At 34.2% G+C, this 17,335-nt stretch overlaps 1 protein-coding gene across 1 annotated transcript in view; it reads right to left on the reverse strand.

The window, feature by feature from the left end:
• The window catches only part of SEMA3E (semaphorin 3E), a 152,836-nt gene that overhangs the window by 32,312 nt on the left and 103,189 nt on the right, over positions 1 to 17,335 (reverse strand). The window contains exons 3-4 of the mRNA XM_063448190.1: positions 15,963 to 16,022; positions 14,704 to 14,823 (exon numbers count right to left, since the gene is read on the reverse strand). Of these exons, the coding sequence (XP_063304260.1) occupies positions 14,704 to 14,823; positions 15,963 to 16,022 (180 nt within the window). The remainder of the gene's footprint in view (positions 1 to 14,703; positions 14,824 to 15,962; positions 16,023 to 17,335) is intronic.

The following is a 17,335-nucleotide window of genomic DNA, read 5'->3' on the forward strand; positions in this document are numbered from 1 at the left end:
TCTACTCTCTCCTCCAGCTCTGCTTCACTCCACTCCACCTTGTTTGATTGCTACCTCCTGTCCTGTTGTGTTTTACAACCCACCTCCTATAGACTGTAAGCTCGTTTGAGCAGGGTCCTCTTCAACCTATTGTTCCTGTAAGTTTTTGTAATTGTCTCATTTATTGTTCAATCTCCCCCTTTGATAATATTATAAAGTGCTACGTAATATGCTGGCACTATATAAATACCAGTAATAATAATAATAATAATCTGAATAATAACACAAACATTAGAAATACATCAGTATCTTAACTTCTATATCAGTCTATTATTAGAGATGTGGCTTACCTGTGAACCTTGCATATAATATTTAGGCTATCCTAGCTATAAGATAAGACCAGGGACTAATGAAAATATGGGCAGACTAGATGGGCTGATTGGTTTGTATCTGCCATCACATTCTATGTTTTTAGGTTACTTTAATAACTATGTTTAATAATTTTGGTAATTTGATAAGTCATTTTGAACAAGTACTTTTACTTTTGCACATTTATTGATTAACACAAACTGCACATTTAATTGATACTTGATGCTTTCTTACATAAAATTAACTTTGAATTCATACAACAAAGGAATAAAAGAGTAAGAGTGTTTTTAAAGGCACACTCTGTTCATATGCATTGCTGGGGGCAGGAAGCTTTTGGGGCTGCAGCCCTGCATGTGGGACTCTTTAGCCCTGGATAGACGGGGGCAGCAGGATATTAGCAAGCAGCTGTTTCTCAGTCATTGATATCCTGGAGATCATCACAGATAAAAAGAAGGGGTTAGAGAGAAGTGTGTATGTGTTATGACTTATTCTCATATCTCTGTTAAGTTAGGCTTTTTACTTTGGCCCCAGTTATTTTTTAGAACCTAGCAATGCCCCTGACTCCAGTACCAATGCAACCAGTTTTGGCTTTATTAACATGCTATTTTTTTGTAATGTTAAAATCTGTATAGTTTTTGCACAAAATGTTTTGTGGAATGTTGCACTAGAAGCCTTTCTCTGTAGTCACATCCTCACATGCCAGAGAGATTGCCTGGGTTGTCAGGCAGTCTCCCAAACAGGATCGCTGAATAGTGTAAGTACCTATAGGCTCAGTTGCTCAAAACCATTACAGCGTTCTATGCCACTGCAACGGCTTTTAAGTCCATTTAACGCGGGATGGCATAGAATGCCATAACAGTGTTAAGGGGTCAATAAGGCCAATGTATCAAAAATATTAAAGTTGTATTCGTGCCTGGAGTGTCCCTTTAAGATCTGTCCTTCTAATTCATTTTGGGAGATAGGTTAGAGTATAGGTGAAAACAATTATGGAATAAGGTGTGCATAATGTATGAAAACTGCCCCTACAAACGAAAAGTTTAATTTCATAAAATGATTGCAGATGCAAGTAAATATGATGCAACGCTTGTATGACAGATAATTTTGCAGATGTAATTAACCAAAAACAGCTTGTGACTGCTGCAAGCAGTTTTGGTTTAGGTTAAGTCATTTTATTTCACGTGTGCAATCTGTTCTTATCCACATGTTGGCAATTCAAATTGAACTGAAGGGGAATTATAGTTATGTGATAATATCTATGAGATAACATTATAATTTTGCAGCATTAGATATTTTGGCATTGAAGTCTCCTATGATTACATAACAAAGAGGACATTGTTAACCCATTGAATAAGGTTGATCTAGAGATTAAAAGGATTAAATAACACTCGTAAGATTTACACAACAAAAAATTGAATAAAATCTGCATGGGTTTTTGGTGTAACATTAATATAAGTATGTAAAAAATTAAACTTGAAGTTATGGATAATTATTGGCAAATAAGATACAATCGCACATAAAAAGTTATTTATAGTTTAGGGAGAATAAATCATTGTCCTTCCACTACAAAATCTGAAATAAATAGAAACATGGTTTTTCACGAAAGTGTGAATTGCCTAAAATTGAATGTGAATTTCAAATATCAGGCCAAAATAACCAAACCAAAAAAAAATAGTTGACTCTTTTTTTCAATTCAACTATGCTTCCCTAAAGTGTAATATTCACTTTGAAATCCCAACAATTCATACTTTTGTGACATTCTTTTATTTTGGTGTGCATGGTAAAACAGACAAGTTTGCATAGACATTTTAACACGTGTATAAATGACACAATTAAAGATATGGATGTTACTTATAACATCGATTAGAATGCAGATTTGTATATTAGAAAGAACACGACTAACGGGATAGTCAAGACAGGTACTAAAAATATATTTCTAAATGAATAAACAAAAGTATAGACTTGCTTAACAACTATTATATCACAAAGTGGTCCATCCTAGATATCTCCCTAGGTGTCATAGAACTGACCAAATAAAATAAATAAAAGGGAACAGCAAAATCAAAGGCAATTGTCGTGTGGTGATGTTAGATGCTGCTGAATTCCTGGTAAACCATCCAGCCTATGTCCATTACAGGCTGAACACTGTCCGCTGAGATTGTGGAAATTGTCAGGAGTAGTGGCATAAGTACAGGCAAAAGGCCCAGTGTAGGTTGTTGGTGTTACCCCTCCCAACTCATCTAGCTGTAATGTCGCCATGCTTGTCTTAGGAGCATGTAGGCATGATGCTGGTTTGGAGATCACCTTTCTAAGGGTCTGTCTGCCTATATATATACTATTTTTTTCTATTACTCAGACTCCTTTTTTCCCTCTAAGTTTACTTCTCCTAACTTGATCGGCGGACTAAATTGTGGGAAAATGTACCTCACAGTGTACTGCAAAATATGCAAATAATATAAATATTATGTATATATTTTGCAGTACACTGACTGGCCCACCTTTTGTTTCACCCAAATCATTTTTCCAAAATGTTTGCATGGATAAAACTCATCCAAACCGAAATACTACATAGACAAATCTCATATCAACTGGCACAAAAAAATTTCAGGACAAAATCCTTGAACTGAAACACAATGTTTCACAGATGAAACGTACTTTCAAACATGTTGATATTGCACAAAACTGAAAATGTGTAGCACTATAGAGAACCAGGATATGTGTTCCATATAAATTACGGTGGAGTCAATTATACCTAAATAAAACACAGTACATTTAAATTTATTTAACTCCCCTTAAATTCTAGAATCATGTATATGTGATTTCATGTATCCATGCGAGGAATTGGAGGGTATGTATGGTCTTGATTGAGAAGGGGTACAAAGAGGTGTTTTTGTCTGTATGTGCTTGCATGTGCTTCTGTATGTGCATGTACCAGTGTCTGTATGTCCAAAGGAGCAATTTAGCTACAATGTGAGAGTAATATGGGCAATGTCATGGTAATGTCACAACATATACATGGGGCATAATTGAAAGATCCTGTTTTTCTATCTGTAATGTCATTATTCACTAAATGTTTTTAAACCATTTTCTGTACAATAAAAATAAACATTTTGTTTCCATAAAATCCATAAAATAATGTACTAGTGTGCTATCTAGTCATAGTGATAAAAAATAGTGATGTCGCGAACATGAAATTTTCCATTCGCGAATGGTGAACGCTAACTTCCGCAAATGTCGCGAACGGGCGAACCTGGCGAACCGCCATAGACTTCAATAGGCAGGCGAATTTTAAAACCCACAGGGACTCTTTCTGGCCACAATAGTGATGGAAAAGTTGTTTCAAGGGGATTAACACCTGGACTGTGGCATGCCGGAGGGGGATCCATGGCAAAACTCCCATGGAAAATTACATAGTTGATGCAGAGTCTGGTTTTAATCCATTAAGGGCATAAATCACCTAACATTACTAAATTGTTTGGAATAACGTGCTTTAAAACATCAGGTATGATGTTGTATCGATCAGGTAGTGTAAGGGTTACGCCCGCTTCACAGTGACAGATCAAACTCCCCGTTTAACGCACCGCAAACAACCGCAAACAGTCCATTTGCACAATCGCAAACTCCCCATTTGCACAAGGTTGGATACCAAGCTAGCCATGTCCCGTTCCTTGTCCTCACTGATGTCATTGAAGGTCTCTTCCTCCACCCAGCCACGTACAACACCAAGGGTCCCCGAAAGGTGACAACAAGCCCCCTGTATTTTTTTTTTAAATGTACACTACTGTTACACCAGAAAAAAAAAAAAGCAGACTGATGTTCTAGCCATAAAAAGGGCTTTTTGGAGTGCTGTCCTTACAGCAGAGATCAGATGAGTCCTTCAGGACTGTATTGGACACTGAAACACTAGCCTAGCTATCAATTTCCCTATTAAATCAGCAGCAGCTACACTGTCCCTCCTCTCACTAAGAATGCAGCTTCCGGGGGGCGGGGCCTAGCTGTCATGGAGGAAAGACGCACTTCATGTGAGCTCCCTCAATATCTCACTTTCAGCAGCTATCAACAAGCGAATTTCACCCCAGAAGGGGATGACCCAGCAATGTTGCTCCTACCTGACCGACCCGACATGCTTAATAGCGGTCAGCAACTCAACAGAGTCTTACTTACCTCCGCGTGGCAAGTGTGGCCTGGTGCTCAATGTTTACTCAATGATGACGAATAGGGGGCGGACCGAACATCGCATATGTTCGCCACGTACAACACCAAGGGTCCCTGAAAGGTGACAACAAGCCCCTGTATTTTTTTTTTAAATGTACACTACTGTTACACCAGATATGTGTTGCACTGGTGTGACACTGTGCCCTGGCAGGCCCTGAAACGCACACGTGTGAAGGAAACTGACTGCTATTATATTACAGTGAAAAACGTTTGTTTGTTTTTAAATGCAAGCTATTGTGACACCAGATATGAGTGGTGGCACTGGGACCACCTTAAAAATATTGGATATCGCTAAAAATCATGATCACTATATACTTTTTCTACAAACCTCTAAAACGAACCAAACTACTCATCCATCTGCTATGCCACTTTATCCCACCTAGAACTAGTGCCCAGTTAAAATACTTGACTCTTACTTACCCACACTCAGTCATGCCACACACATTTCACCACTACTCTCACTGAATCCCTCTGACTACGGCTAAATTCATCTTCTACATCAGAACACTACTCCTAATATTGGGTTGTATCCATGTCTCGGGTCTTTCATTTAGAATAGGGGCAACTTCGGTCTCCTTCAACACTGACACTCCAGTGCATATTATTAAAAGATTGGGTAGATGGCAATCCTTAGTCTACAACCGATATATTCCTCATCCCGAGAAAGAAATGAGGAAAGCTTTTAAAAGTTTGGCTTTGTAAATTTGATGCAATAAGTGTGTTTTTCTTTAATACCTTTTCACCCTCTTTGCATGAACCCGATTTACATATATTACTAATATGTTTCTGAACATATATATTATATTATTCACTCACTCACTCACTCTCTGGGCCGGCCTAAGACATCATGCTTCCTAGGTCCAACGATAAATGACTATGGGGGATAATGTATAATAAACACAGGTTACTGGCTATGGGGGGGGTAATGTATAATAAACACATGTTACTGGTTGTGGGGGATAATGTATAATAAACACAGGTTACTGGCTATGGGGGAGATAATGTATAATAAGCACAGGTTACTGACTATGGGGGGGATAATGTATAATAAGCACAGGTTACTGGCTATGGGGGGATAATATATAATAAACACAGGTTACTGGTTGTGGGGGGATAATGTATAATAAACACAGGTTACTGGCTATGGGAGGATAATGTATAATAAACACAGTTTACTGGCTATGGGGGGATAATGTATAATAAACACAAGTTACTGGCTATGGGGGGATAATGTATAATAAACACAGGTTACTGGCTATAGGGGAAAATGTATAATAAACACAGGTTACTGGCTATGGAGGATAATGTATAGTAAACACAAAAAAAAAAATAATACCAAAAAAAAATGAATGCAGCTTCAGAATTAATCTAAATTGTATGCTGTTTAGGAGGTAGGAGGGTCTTGGAGGGAGGGTCTGCTGCTGATTGGCTGGAATGTGTCTGCTGACTGTGAGGTACAGGGTCAAAGTTTACTCAATGAGGACGAATAGGGGGCGGACCGAACATCGCATATGTTTGCCAGAAACTATTCGCCAGCGAACCGTTCGGGACATCTCTAATAAAAAACAAACATGTTAATACAGTAGTTTTTAAAATACTTATTGAAAATGTTTTAACATTTGCGGGTGCAGGGGTTAAAAATACACACCTTGTACATGTCTGCAAATAAGTATTTACTTTCAGTTAGCTTGATAATTTGCCTCTGGGGGTTGAAGGTCAAGTATTGGCTTAAAGAACATTGTTTCCACTCAAAACACTGGCTTAATGCTCACAAATTCAAGAAGTGGTAGAGTCATACATGTTACTCCAATATGATATGAGAGAGCATTCCCCAACACTTAAATGTTAAGTCTAATATTTGACTCTTTGTAAGTACTCTTCTTGAAGAGGTATATGGCAGCATCACCGCCTTTAGACTAGTGATCAGAACTGACCAAATTATTGTCATTGAACAAATGGTACACATATATGGATATGTAAGGGAGTCTTTCAAATATTAAAACTGATTTTATATATAACTTGCCAAGATAATCTTGTTTCCTGTTTTAATATTTTATAACTGTTTCAGTGTAGCTTTTAGAGTAGGGATACTCTAAACGCAAAAACAACTTTAGCATAATGAAGCAGTATTGGTGTATATGTCATATCTCACTGATCAATTCTCTGCCATTTATGAGTTCAGTCAATTTTGCTTCTGATTATGCAGCCCTTATCACACCTCCCCTAACTGTGACTCACAGTCTCCATGACAAAATGGTTTCATTTTCAATCAGAACTGAAAGAACAGTGTGCTTACTTTTTATTTTTTAATCTCCTGCTCTTTTCATTAAACTTTAACCACACACTGAAGACTAAAGGAGACTCTGATAGGCTATTAGTAGAATTGAAATTAAGAGAATCTAAATTAAGCAGGCTGTGAAATAAAAGTTTAAAAATCAGATCTCTTTTACAGGAAATGTTTAGTCAGACTGTCTAAGTCACATGCAGGGAGGTGTGACTAGGGCTGTAAAACACAACGCATACATCAACACAACTCAATTATGCTAAAGTTGTTTTGGTGCTTATAGTGTCTTTTTAAGATAAAAATGTATCTGAAATGATATTGTACATATTCAGTTTAAGTCTATGCATACAGTAATAGTTATAAATATGGCAAAAGGTAGATCAACATCCCTTTAGCATGGCAAAGCATCATGGAAATTGCAGTTCTGGCAATCTGTCATTCACCATCATCCTGTCACCATCTTACTTACAATGCCATTAGCAAATTTGTTTCAGCTTACTACGACAAGATAATTAAGATAAAATTATACCATGTATTTATTCCAGCTTCAATTTGCAAAACAGATAATCCTACAATAATTTGTTAGGAATTCCCCTCAAGAGTTAAAAATAAATAATGAAGAATTCTTGTCTGCTGTGTAATCGCACATGTAAACTGACAGTTTATTTTATGTGCATCTCCAAGGAATGTCATAAAAAAAATTCTGAGCAAACAGCTTTAACCTGCCATGCTATTAGCACCAACCTTGTAACGTTAAAACTGTCATATTCAAGGAAGAAACAAATTGGAAACATTTATAATTTTAAAATCTTTTAAAAGTCATATTCATAAAATGTGTTGCCAGTAACGATATTTCTACATTTCTTAATGTTAATAGAATTAGAATTGGAACTTTTTTATGTTTCAAAACTTTAAAATATGTTTTTAAAATTCTACAAACACACTAAGAATGTCAGAAAACACATCTGAAGTCTGAAGCTGCGTAAGGTATTTGGCTTCAATTAAAATAATATCAAGCATTCCTGTTTTTCTGGCTAAGTGGCTGTCCAAAAGCAGCAAAGAAAATGCTTTAATGATGTAATTCTTGAAAAATGTTCAAGTAACGCCCTGCAGTAAACCATTTAAATGAGGTGCTGATAGAAATAACAATATTTCTTCACTTTATCTTGCTTGTGGTTTACCAGTGCAAATCTTGAAACATTTATTGACAACATTGAAAATATTTATTTAGACTGTTTTATATTGTAGGCTCACGTAGACAGGACCCTTTTCACCTACTGTTTCTGTTTCTCAAACATATTTTGTTAGGAATAATTGTTTGTCTTCTTTTACCTGATGTACTGTATTGTGGAATATGTTGGCACTATTTAGATAATTAAAATTGTAATTGTAGTGATAATATTTACTATAGTAACACATGTCTTCAATTTAATATTTTTGGATAAGTTTAGAATGATTTAATATTTATGGATTACAATTTAAAATTATTATTTTTTCAAAATAATATATCAAAAATATGAATATATCAAAATATTAAAACATGTTTTAAAATATCTGACCATTTGAAAGGTTTATCCAAAAATATTAAATTGGGGACTTAGTTGCTTGAAATGGTCACCTACCTATCTTGTAAGTCACAACTACTTTTTTTTGTTAGCAGCTTATAAATATCACAGTTACTTGCAGTCTTACTAGGGAAATATTCATGCTTTTAGCCTTAGTAGTTTGAATTGCCAAATGCAAGTTCCAATTTTATTGGTGAAAAAAAAAAAAATAAGAACAAAATTCGGCTTATTACAGCTCAGAAGTCAATATGTTCACACTTTGAGATGGCTTGAGGCACCCTGGTTGAAAACCGCCGATATGTAAAACTGAGGTAGATGATCATTCTCTTCAAGCAGCACCATATATTACTAAATTGCTTTTATCACATTCCATTTATATATTTATTTATGTTTGTGATGGAGTAGTAACCCCCTTTTTTTTATACACTACGCCATTCATTTGAAAAAGGAAATGTATTTGTATAGATTGTACACTCAAAGACATTCCGGCTTTGGTAATAATCTTTTAAAATATAATGTTTTCAATAACTAATTTTGTTCCTAAAGTCAGCCATCGTCAAATAAAGAAGGGCACAAGGTGGAATATTTAATGGAAAAGGTGTGATTTCTAAGTCTAATGAATTAGGGAATCATATGTACCCAGCACTCATTTGTACCCCAAAAAAACTTGTGTAGATAAAAAAGTACATCATTGGAATTCAGACGAAATGGTAGAATAAGTTAGGAATATGAAATCCTATATGAAATAACTATAGTCTACTCCATACAAATAATTTGACAGCTTAAATGCCACATGCATTCATTTTTTTTGTTTGTTTTTTATAACAGTTGGTCTCCTTTCAAGGGAGAAGTCTAGCTGATTAGGCCCATTTCAGTTAGAAATTATTTACTTTTATCTACCAGTGCAATCTGCATAGTATTGTAGGTCCTTAAGTGTCATTACCTTAAATTTCATTTTTTATTTTTTTACCATTCAGGAGTGAATTATATAATTATGTCCTCTTAACTATCCTCTTGATTTCATTAAATCTTTTTTTTTCTGCCCATTAATAGGAGTTGAAGCGGCCTTATTTTGGCATTATCAGTTCCGAATTGTTCTCCTACTTATCTTTTTTGTGCTTAGATATATTGAGGAAGAAACTGGTTAAAAAATATGTTTTTGTCTTTTTCTTCTCTGTTTCTCCATTTCTACTTTTATACACATATGATGTGTTCTGGTATCAATTTATTTTGCACATAAACATAGTGTAACTCACTACTGAGTGGCAACACTACTACAATAATAATGAATCTCTTTATAATCTGTTTTTCTTTTTAATGTAATGATAAAAGTTACGTTTAAGGATTTTTCCAACTTTATAATCCGCCATCATTTGAAAGATCACCAACAACAAGCATGCTATGTCTATCCTTCTGTGGTATCTAGTTGGATGGACTTTAATTGCAATTCAGATGGTTTCCAAGAGGAATTCACCATTTCGGACCATCAATGAAGAAAGTGCTCACCATATCTGGTTATGTCTCTTCAGCCACAATACTTGAGGACAGTGATGTGCATGCTGCACAGCAGAGGTATCATCTCCATCCCCACTATTAATCAGGACATAAGATTATCAGGAGAATATAGAGACCGTGTCCAGATTAATACTGGAGTCTGTTTTTTATTATGGTACTTTCAATTAAAATAAGATAATTAAGAGCATATAAAAGAGTTTGGTCCTCATCTTTTTACATGTTGGATACTCATGGGCAGAGACATGTATTTTACAGGTTTACTTTACCACTCAGCATCCAGAGAGAAACAGCAATGTACGGTTCATTTCACAGTGCTGTAAATTGTCAGTGTAAAAATGGTAACCTGACAAGCATCACATCATGGATAATGACCTTATGTCTGTTCTCACTAGGAGTGCAAAAACCAGCCTTTTGTACAAATATCCTAATTATTATAATCTAATATTGATTACAACATATTAGCCTGTTTAAACCCTTGTTAAGCTTTAGATTATAATGAGTATAATGTTTATTGGAGGCATTGTAGGGTCAGACATTGTCGGCAAGGCATTTTGTATCTATTGAATTGCTTTACATTTTCTGTGGTTACATTTTCTCTTTTGAGCATTACAGCTGAATAACACCTCCTAATAGTAACCAAGTAAGTGCCATATTGGTGAAACCAAAGTAACAGTGGTGTTCTAGTATATCAAGACATATATCTACCCTGAAGCATGTTCTTAGTAAATAACCAAATTGATTATCCTGAAAACTTTAAAAGCTAACTTACTATATACTTGGTGCCTGAGGCATTATCGAGTCGTGAATAGCAATAGGTTACCTTACTATCTTTTACTTTATGTTTGTATAATGAGTATACTTAGAGCTTGTGGTTACACATTTTTATAAAAAACAATATCATGAACACTTGCAAAATAATTAATATACATTAAATTCCAATAAACAAGACTTTGTTACAATGTTCTCTCTATCTATCTATCTATCTATATATATATATATGTATATATATATATATATATATATATATATATATATATATATATATTAATCATAAAATTGTGCAATGTATTTTGATCACTAAATGAAAAAAATATATAAAATAAGATGTTAATCAAATTTGACAAATAAAAACACAACAGGTATGGCATCTTCAATTATATAAACATTAAGGTGAGTAAAGAGGAATTTTGTGATTTCAAAATAAAGCATTAATAAGGTCACTTATGATATAAAAAAATAAAATAAGAATGTCACTGCATCCCAGTCAAGTAAATGAGCACTTGAATAAAACAATATTTATTTTTGTGTCAGTGACAGGTGATATCTTCATTACTTGTATCATATTTGTTGCATTTTGATCATCTGTCATTAATTACCATCAATTGAACCTGTTATGATAGATAATGCCTTCCAGATGTACAATGTCAGACTCTAAAATGCTTCCAATAAACACCATAATCATTATAATCCAAAGCCTATCAGGAGTTTAGACAGGCTAATATATTATTGCAGCATTATTTTATTAATATAATTAGGATATTTGACATTTCAGTCAAAAAGTATAACTTGACAGCTGGTTAATTCACTCATTGATGGTCCATTTGACCAAAGGTTACTTCTTCTTAATGTTACTATGCCAAGTTTCAGAAAAGGCCTAAAAAGCCTACTTTTTGGATACTAAATCTACTTCTTTAATATGTGACACCATGTTTAGGTGCTCACAACATAATAAAAGCAAGCTTGTCATTGTGTTATCCAATGAGGTTTTGGAGCATGTATACACTTTGGAACATGTATAGACCTTCTTTATATATTCCTAAGTAAACTTCAACAAAATTAAACAAATTTTAATACAATTACTTAATTAATTCATTAACGATGGGAGCACAAAATTCAAAATACAATAATATAATAAAAATTACTCACACTGGGAACTTACAGCAATTTAATAGGAACAGAAGGCAAAGGTCTGTATGCACACTACAGCATTATAATACAATCAATACCAATGAACTAAATAACTAGTTTGTGGTGCAATTAATTTAATTAAATATAAAAATGCATTTGGTTGATGTCATAGTCCAGATAAATCCTACCTACCCACAAGTCAAGTGGTTTACATTTTCACTACCAAGTTCATCTTGCAATAAATAAATTGGCATAATATCAAATTGAAAAGTGTGATACAGGTGGTCCTCATTTTGCGACCTACTTGTTTTATGATGGCTCACATTTATGACCAAGGGTAAGTGCGAGCCGTTGTGGGGATTTCCTCTTCTGGTGTGTTAGTCTATGTTCGAGGGAGACTTCCCTCAATGCAGCAGAGCAATGAATCCCACTTATCTATGTTCGGGGAAACTTCCCTGAACATAGATGAACGCACCAGAGCAGGGAATCCCTTAACTCCTCACTTACCGACCAATTCGTTCTACGACCGGGTCGTAGGAACGGAACCCGGTCAGTAAGTAAGGAGTGTCTTTACATACAGTGGCTACAACATACACATAGATTAAAACAGCAAATTTTACATAAATGCGGTTTATGGAAAAATTATATAAATTGACATTGTTTACTTTTTATTTCTTTGTTTAAGCTTAGTGGAAATGTTAGTGTGATAAAATCAGACTATCAGATTGAAACAGGGAATATTTAAAACATAACAGACTATCAAATTATGTTTTTAGTTCTCACTGATAAAAAAAATTCTGGTGCTTCTGCAAATGTATTTTACATTTCTATTTACTTTTATACAGAACATGTGACAACAATTGGCAAATGTCCTGTTTGAAGTGAATTCTATAGGGTGTCCAGGAATTCAAGTTTCCTGAAAATGCCTCTACTTCCTGGATGTAGTACCATCAGCAAAACTTGATTTCATCATTAATAGTACATTCTTAATACATTTTTACTTCAGTATTAATGTGGCGGAGAAGGGAAAAATTTGCCAAAAGATCGGGAATGTAATCTATGCACTAGTAGTGAAAAATACCAAAAAAAAATACATCTATTCAGAGTGGGCATGGTAAACATTTTCTAGATGACAGATTTTTGTAAGAGAAACTTAACTATTCTGATTGATGTAATGACTTTTCTTAAGTCAACAAATTAACATACATTCATTTCTATATAAATTTTAAAACAAAACAAGGCATACAATACATAGATAATCTCCCAAATGTTTGATATCTTTCAAATATACCAATATACTGTAATATATATATATGCCATTTTATATATAAACAAAAATGGCATGCATGACAGTATGGCAGGCTTATTCAATGTATGCTATTTTTTCACTAAACTCCCCCTGTCTCACCTAAGTAAAGCATTTTTTAAATTTTAGAAGCTACTTTTTGTATACACAAAAGTATACAGATCAGTACCACTGGTAGCAAGTCAATTATAACTATAATCAATATAGTTTAATTTTATTATTTTTTTTTATCAGTCAACTGTTGAAACGTAAAGTTAACCAACCTCAATTGGTTGTCTATTCCTTTGCTTACATTTATGTCAAATATGTAGAATGCATCAATCATGTTGTTTGTAGCTACAGCTGCACTATTTGTAGATTTAAATCTGGTAGTACCTTTCTACACAACTTATTTTGAAAATATGTAGCTCAACAAGCACATTACACAATCATTGACAAGGCCACTGCAACTGACAAACGGGACAAAAAATAAACAGAACAAGTCTATTTTAACAATGTATATCCACTTTCTTATACATGCACTATATGACTGATGATGTGAAGCTTAAAACTGAAACATTAAAACACTTAAAGGGACACTATAGTCACCAAAACAACTTCAGGTTAATGAATCAGTTTCTGTGTATAAATCATGCCTCTGAAGTTTCACTGCTCAATTATCTGCCATTTAGGAGTGAAATCACGTTGCTTCTGTTAATTCAGCCCTACCCACACCTCCCCTCAGTCACAGCCTACATGAAACCAAAATGGTTCACTTACTTCAGAACATTTTTAACTCCTGCTCTGTAAATTGAACTTTAATCACACACAGCAGGCATCTGCAAAGTCTAGCAAGCTATTAATAGAGCAGTAAATATGAAATTATAAATGAAACAGAATTTTAAGTAAAGGCAGGGTAAACATTAGATGACTCTTTACAGAAAGTGTTTAGGAAGGCTGTGTTAGTCACATGCAGGGAGGTGTGGCTAGGACTGCATAAAGAAAGCAATTTAACTCCTAAATGGCAGAAAATTAAACAATGAGACTGCAGGAAAATGATCTATACACCAAACTTGCTTCATTAAGCTAAAGTAGTTTTGGTAACTATAGTGTCCCTTTAACACTTCCACCCCATAACAACTTCTGCACATTGAGGTTTTTATGGAGGCAGGAGTATCTGGGTGTTGTCTACAAGGGTTAAAGCACTCTGCAATGTTTTAACCCTAAAACAAGCTTCCTTCATCTCTGCAATATAATAAAGGATTACCAGGGCAGTTGATTATAGGCTGAGAATGTCTGCTGGTGCTCTCAGCCTAGCACTGGCCATACTGCTAAACTGTCCTCTTACAGCAGCACAGAGAAAACAGAAGCTGGGGGGAGGGACAGCAAAGAAGACCCAACTTTGAGCTTAAACTATTGAAAACCAAGGTATGATGTGCCCAAACATTCCTGTCCTTATAACAACTATGAGCTGAAGTTGTGATAAGGGTGTGAGTGATCCTTTAAAATGAAAACCATTAAATTATCATAGACAATTAATAGGAAATGTAAAATCAATCAGAAATATGTCCCCCCATAATGAATACCTGAAAACGTAGTCCAACTCTTAAAAATGCACACACTGGATCAAAGGCTCCTGTTCCACATGCCAGAAGATGGGTTTTATTATAATACTGAATAACACGGATAAAATTTGAACATTCACTCTGTAAAAAAAAAAAAAAAGAAAAAAACAACAATAATTCATGAAAATATTCAAGACAGAAAAAAAACCTTTAAAACTCTTAGTCTGGCTTTAAGTCTAAATTAATCCAGTTTTTTTGTTATCCTTTATTGTAAAATGAATACTGGAGAGTCACAATTATCACCCTAATGCTTTCTAATTCATTCCTAAGATAAAGAAATTCAAAATATGCATGAAAAATATACCTTTGTCTCTTAGGAAGCAAAATTCCAGTTTAAAGACTGTTCAGAAGAAATACTGTGCAAATACTAATAGCAAAGCAGGGAAAACTAATATTGACTTAATCCAACTTGAAAAAAACTTGGCTTAGGCTGTCTAAATTATCAATTTAAAACATCAGTTTAAGCTATCTTGAAATGACCTTTATCACCCTTTTGATGGTGCTTGGCTGTCAAGTATTGCCCTTTGACAGCTGATGTTCTGTAATAATGAATAAGAAAAAGTGACTCTCTACCTTTCTCTTTCATGGTTCTTGTATAGTACTCTTATATCCAATTACATCAACAATTAGATGGTTCACTGCTTTCCTGTTACAAACTATAATGAATTTAGATTTTCATAAAAGCACCAATATGATATATGAGGGATGCATATTAGGGTGACCCTTAAAAAGCAAGAAAAAAAACCAAACTGAAATATTGCACTCCACCAAAGAGTTAAGACAAAATATCTTCTCTTTATTAAGTGCCAAAATTGAATCTCACAACATAAAAATAGAGAAAGAAATACAGAAATACAGTTGTTATAAAGTTGTTACTTTTTTCCGGTGCTTGGAAGATGCCGTTAAAGGAGTAATCACAAAAAGCATTTTAGCTTGCCGATTTTTCACTGGTCATTGTTGCAATTAAGTAACTATATATATATATATATAAAATTTTGGAATGACACGCTTTTGGGAGAAAGGGAAGTTCCCCCGAAAGCTTGTCCTTACAAAATTCTGTTAGTCCAATAAAAAAGGTATTACAAGTTACAAATGTTATTCTTTTTTTTTCTTTTTTTACATCTACATCACTGGACTAATACGGTTACACTCTCTACTTTAATATCTATAAAATCCAAATATAAAATATTTTTTGAAAATTATAATTGTGAAATAATTACCTGTTCTCTTCCTTTATTGTAGCACTCAGTTATTTGTTGTTCAGTACTTGGCCAGTGTATCTAAAAAATAAATAAAAAATATGTTTTAAAAAAATACCTAAAATTAATATGCTTTCTTTGGTTAAATAAAATATATGTATTTATTTTACACACATACGGGACAAATTACTAGAGCCGTGTTTATTAACAAAAAAAAACAGTGTCAGAGTAAAGTTGTGCTATAATGGTCCTAACCATGTACCAACATACTAATAGAAATCACACCACTGAAACACCCATTTACACCAAGTTAAAACACATAAATGGTATATTTACTAAACGGAAAAATGGAGCAAACTGAAAATTGAATAGCAACATTTGGTCAACAAGAGCAAAGGTGTGACTATAGTTGAGTTGGAGATACTTTCAAAATGAGTTACACTGCTTTCTATTTGTTCCTTATCTACGTTTAATGAATACACCAAACTTGCTCGTGATCAAAACTGAAACAATTAACATTACCATTTACTGGAACACACATCAGAATTATGTATAGACTGGTGGACTTTCAATTGTTTGGAAATGGCCTTATGACCCTTCCCAGTTTGATGGTCAGCACAGCAACAGTTACTTCTCTAAGATTATTGCTGATGACGTTCCTCTTTGGCATTGTGTTAACACACAACTGAATCCAATACCAGCAAACTCTTAAAACTTAAACTTTTATAAAGATGGTCACACTTAGTGATGATCAGTTTAATCTAGGGCATTTGATTAGCAGCACCTGTCTACTACTTAGACTCTTAATTGCTATGGAAGCAGTAAGGGTGCACTTAATTTTTCACACATGGCTTCTCCATTTTGGCTTTATTTTTGTTAAATAAATCATGACAATGTAATATGTCATGTGTTGTTGTTCATCTGAGGTTATATTTCAACTACTTTTATTGCATGCTTTGAATGGTTTCAACTGCTTTTATTGCAGCAGTATAACTACAAAAACAACAAAAGCCGACGTTTTAGTTTAACCCCTTAAGGACCAAACTTCTGGAATAAAAGGGAATCATGACGTGTCAGACATGTCATGTGTCCTTAAGGGGTTAAACAGGACTTTGCTGAAGACAGCATTGAGAAAAGTCCTATGTGGACCAAACTGTACATATTTGTTTGTTTTTTTTAATTATACTACTGCAATAAGAACAGTTGAAATCATTAATGATTGAGACTCTCGAGTAAGCGTCTTCATTTGTTCATTTGTATTTGATTTTTTGATAAGAGCCTACCACCAGTTAGGGCATTTGTTTGGAACTGACCGGAGTACAGAGCTCCTACTTTATATATATATACATATATATATATATATATATATATATATATATATATATATATATACA

This window comes from Pelobates fuscus, chromosome 3 (genome assembly GCF_036172605.1).
Source record: "Pelobates fuscus isolate aPelFus1 chromosome 3, aPelFus1.pri, whole genome shotgun sequence".
In the NCBI taxonomy this organism is placed as follows: Eukaryota; Metazoa; Chordata; class Amphibia; order Anura; family Pelobatidae; genus Pelobates; species Pelobates fuscus.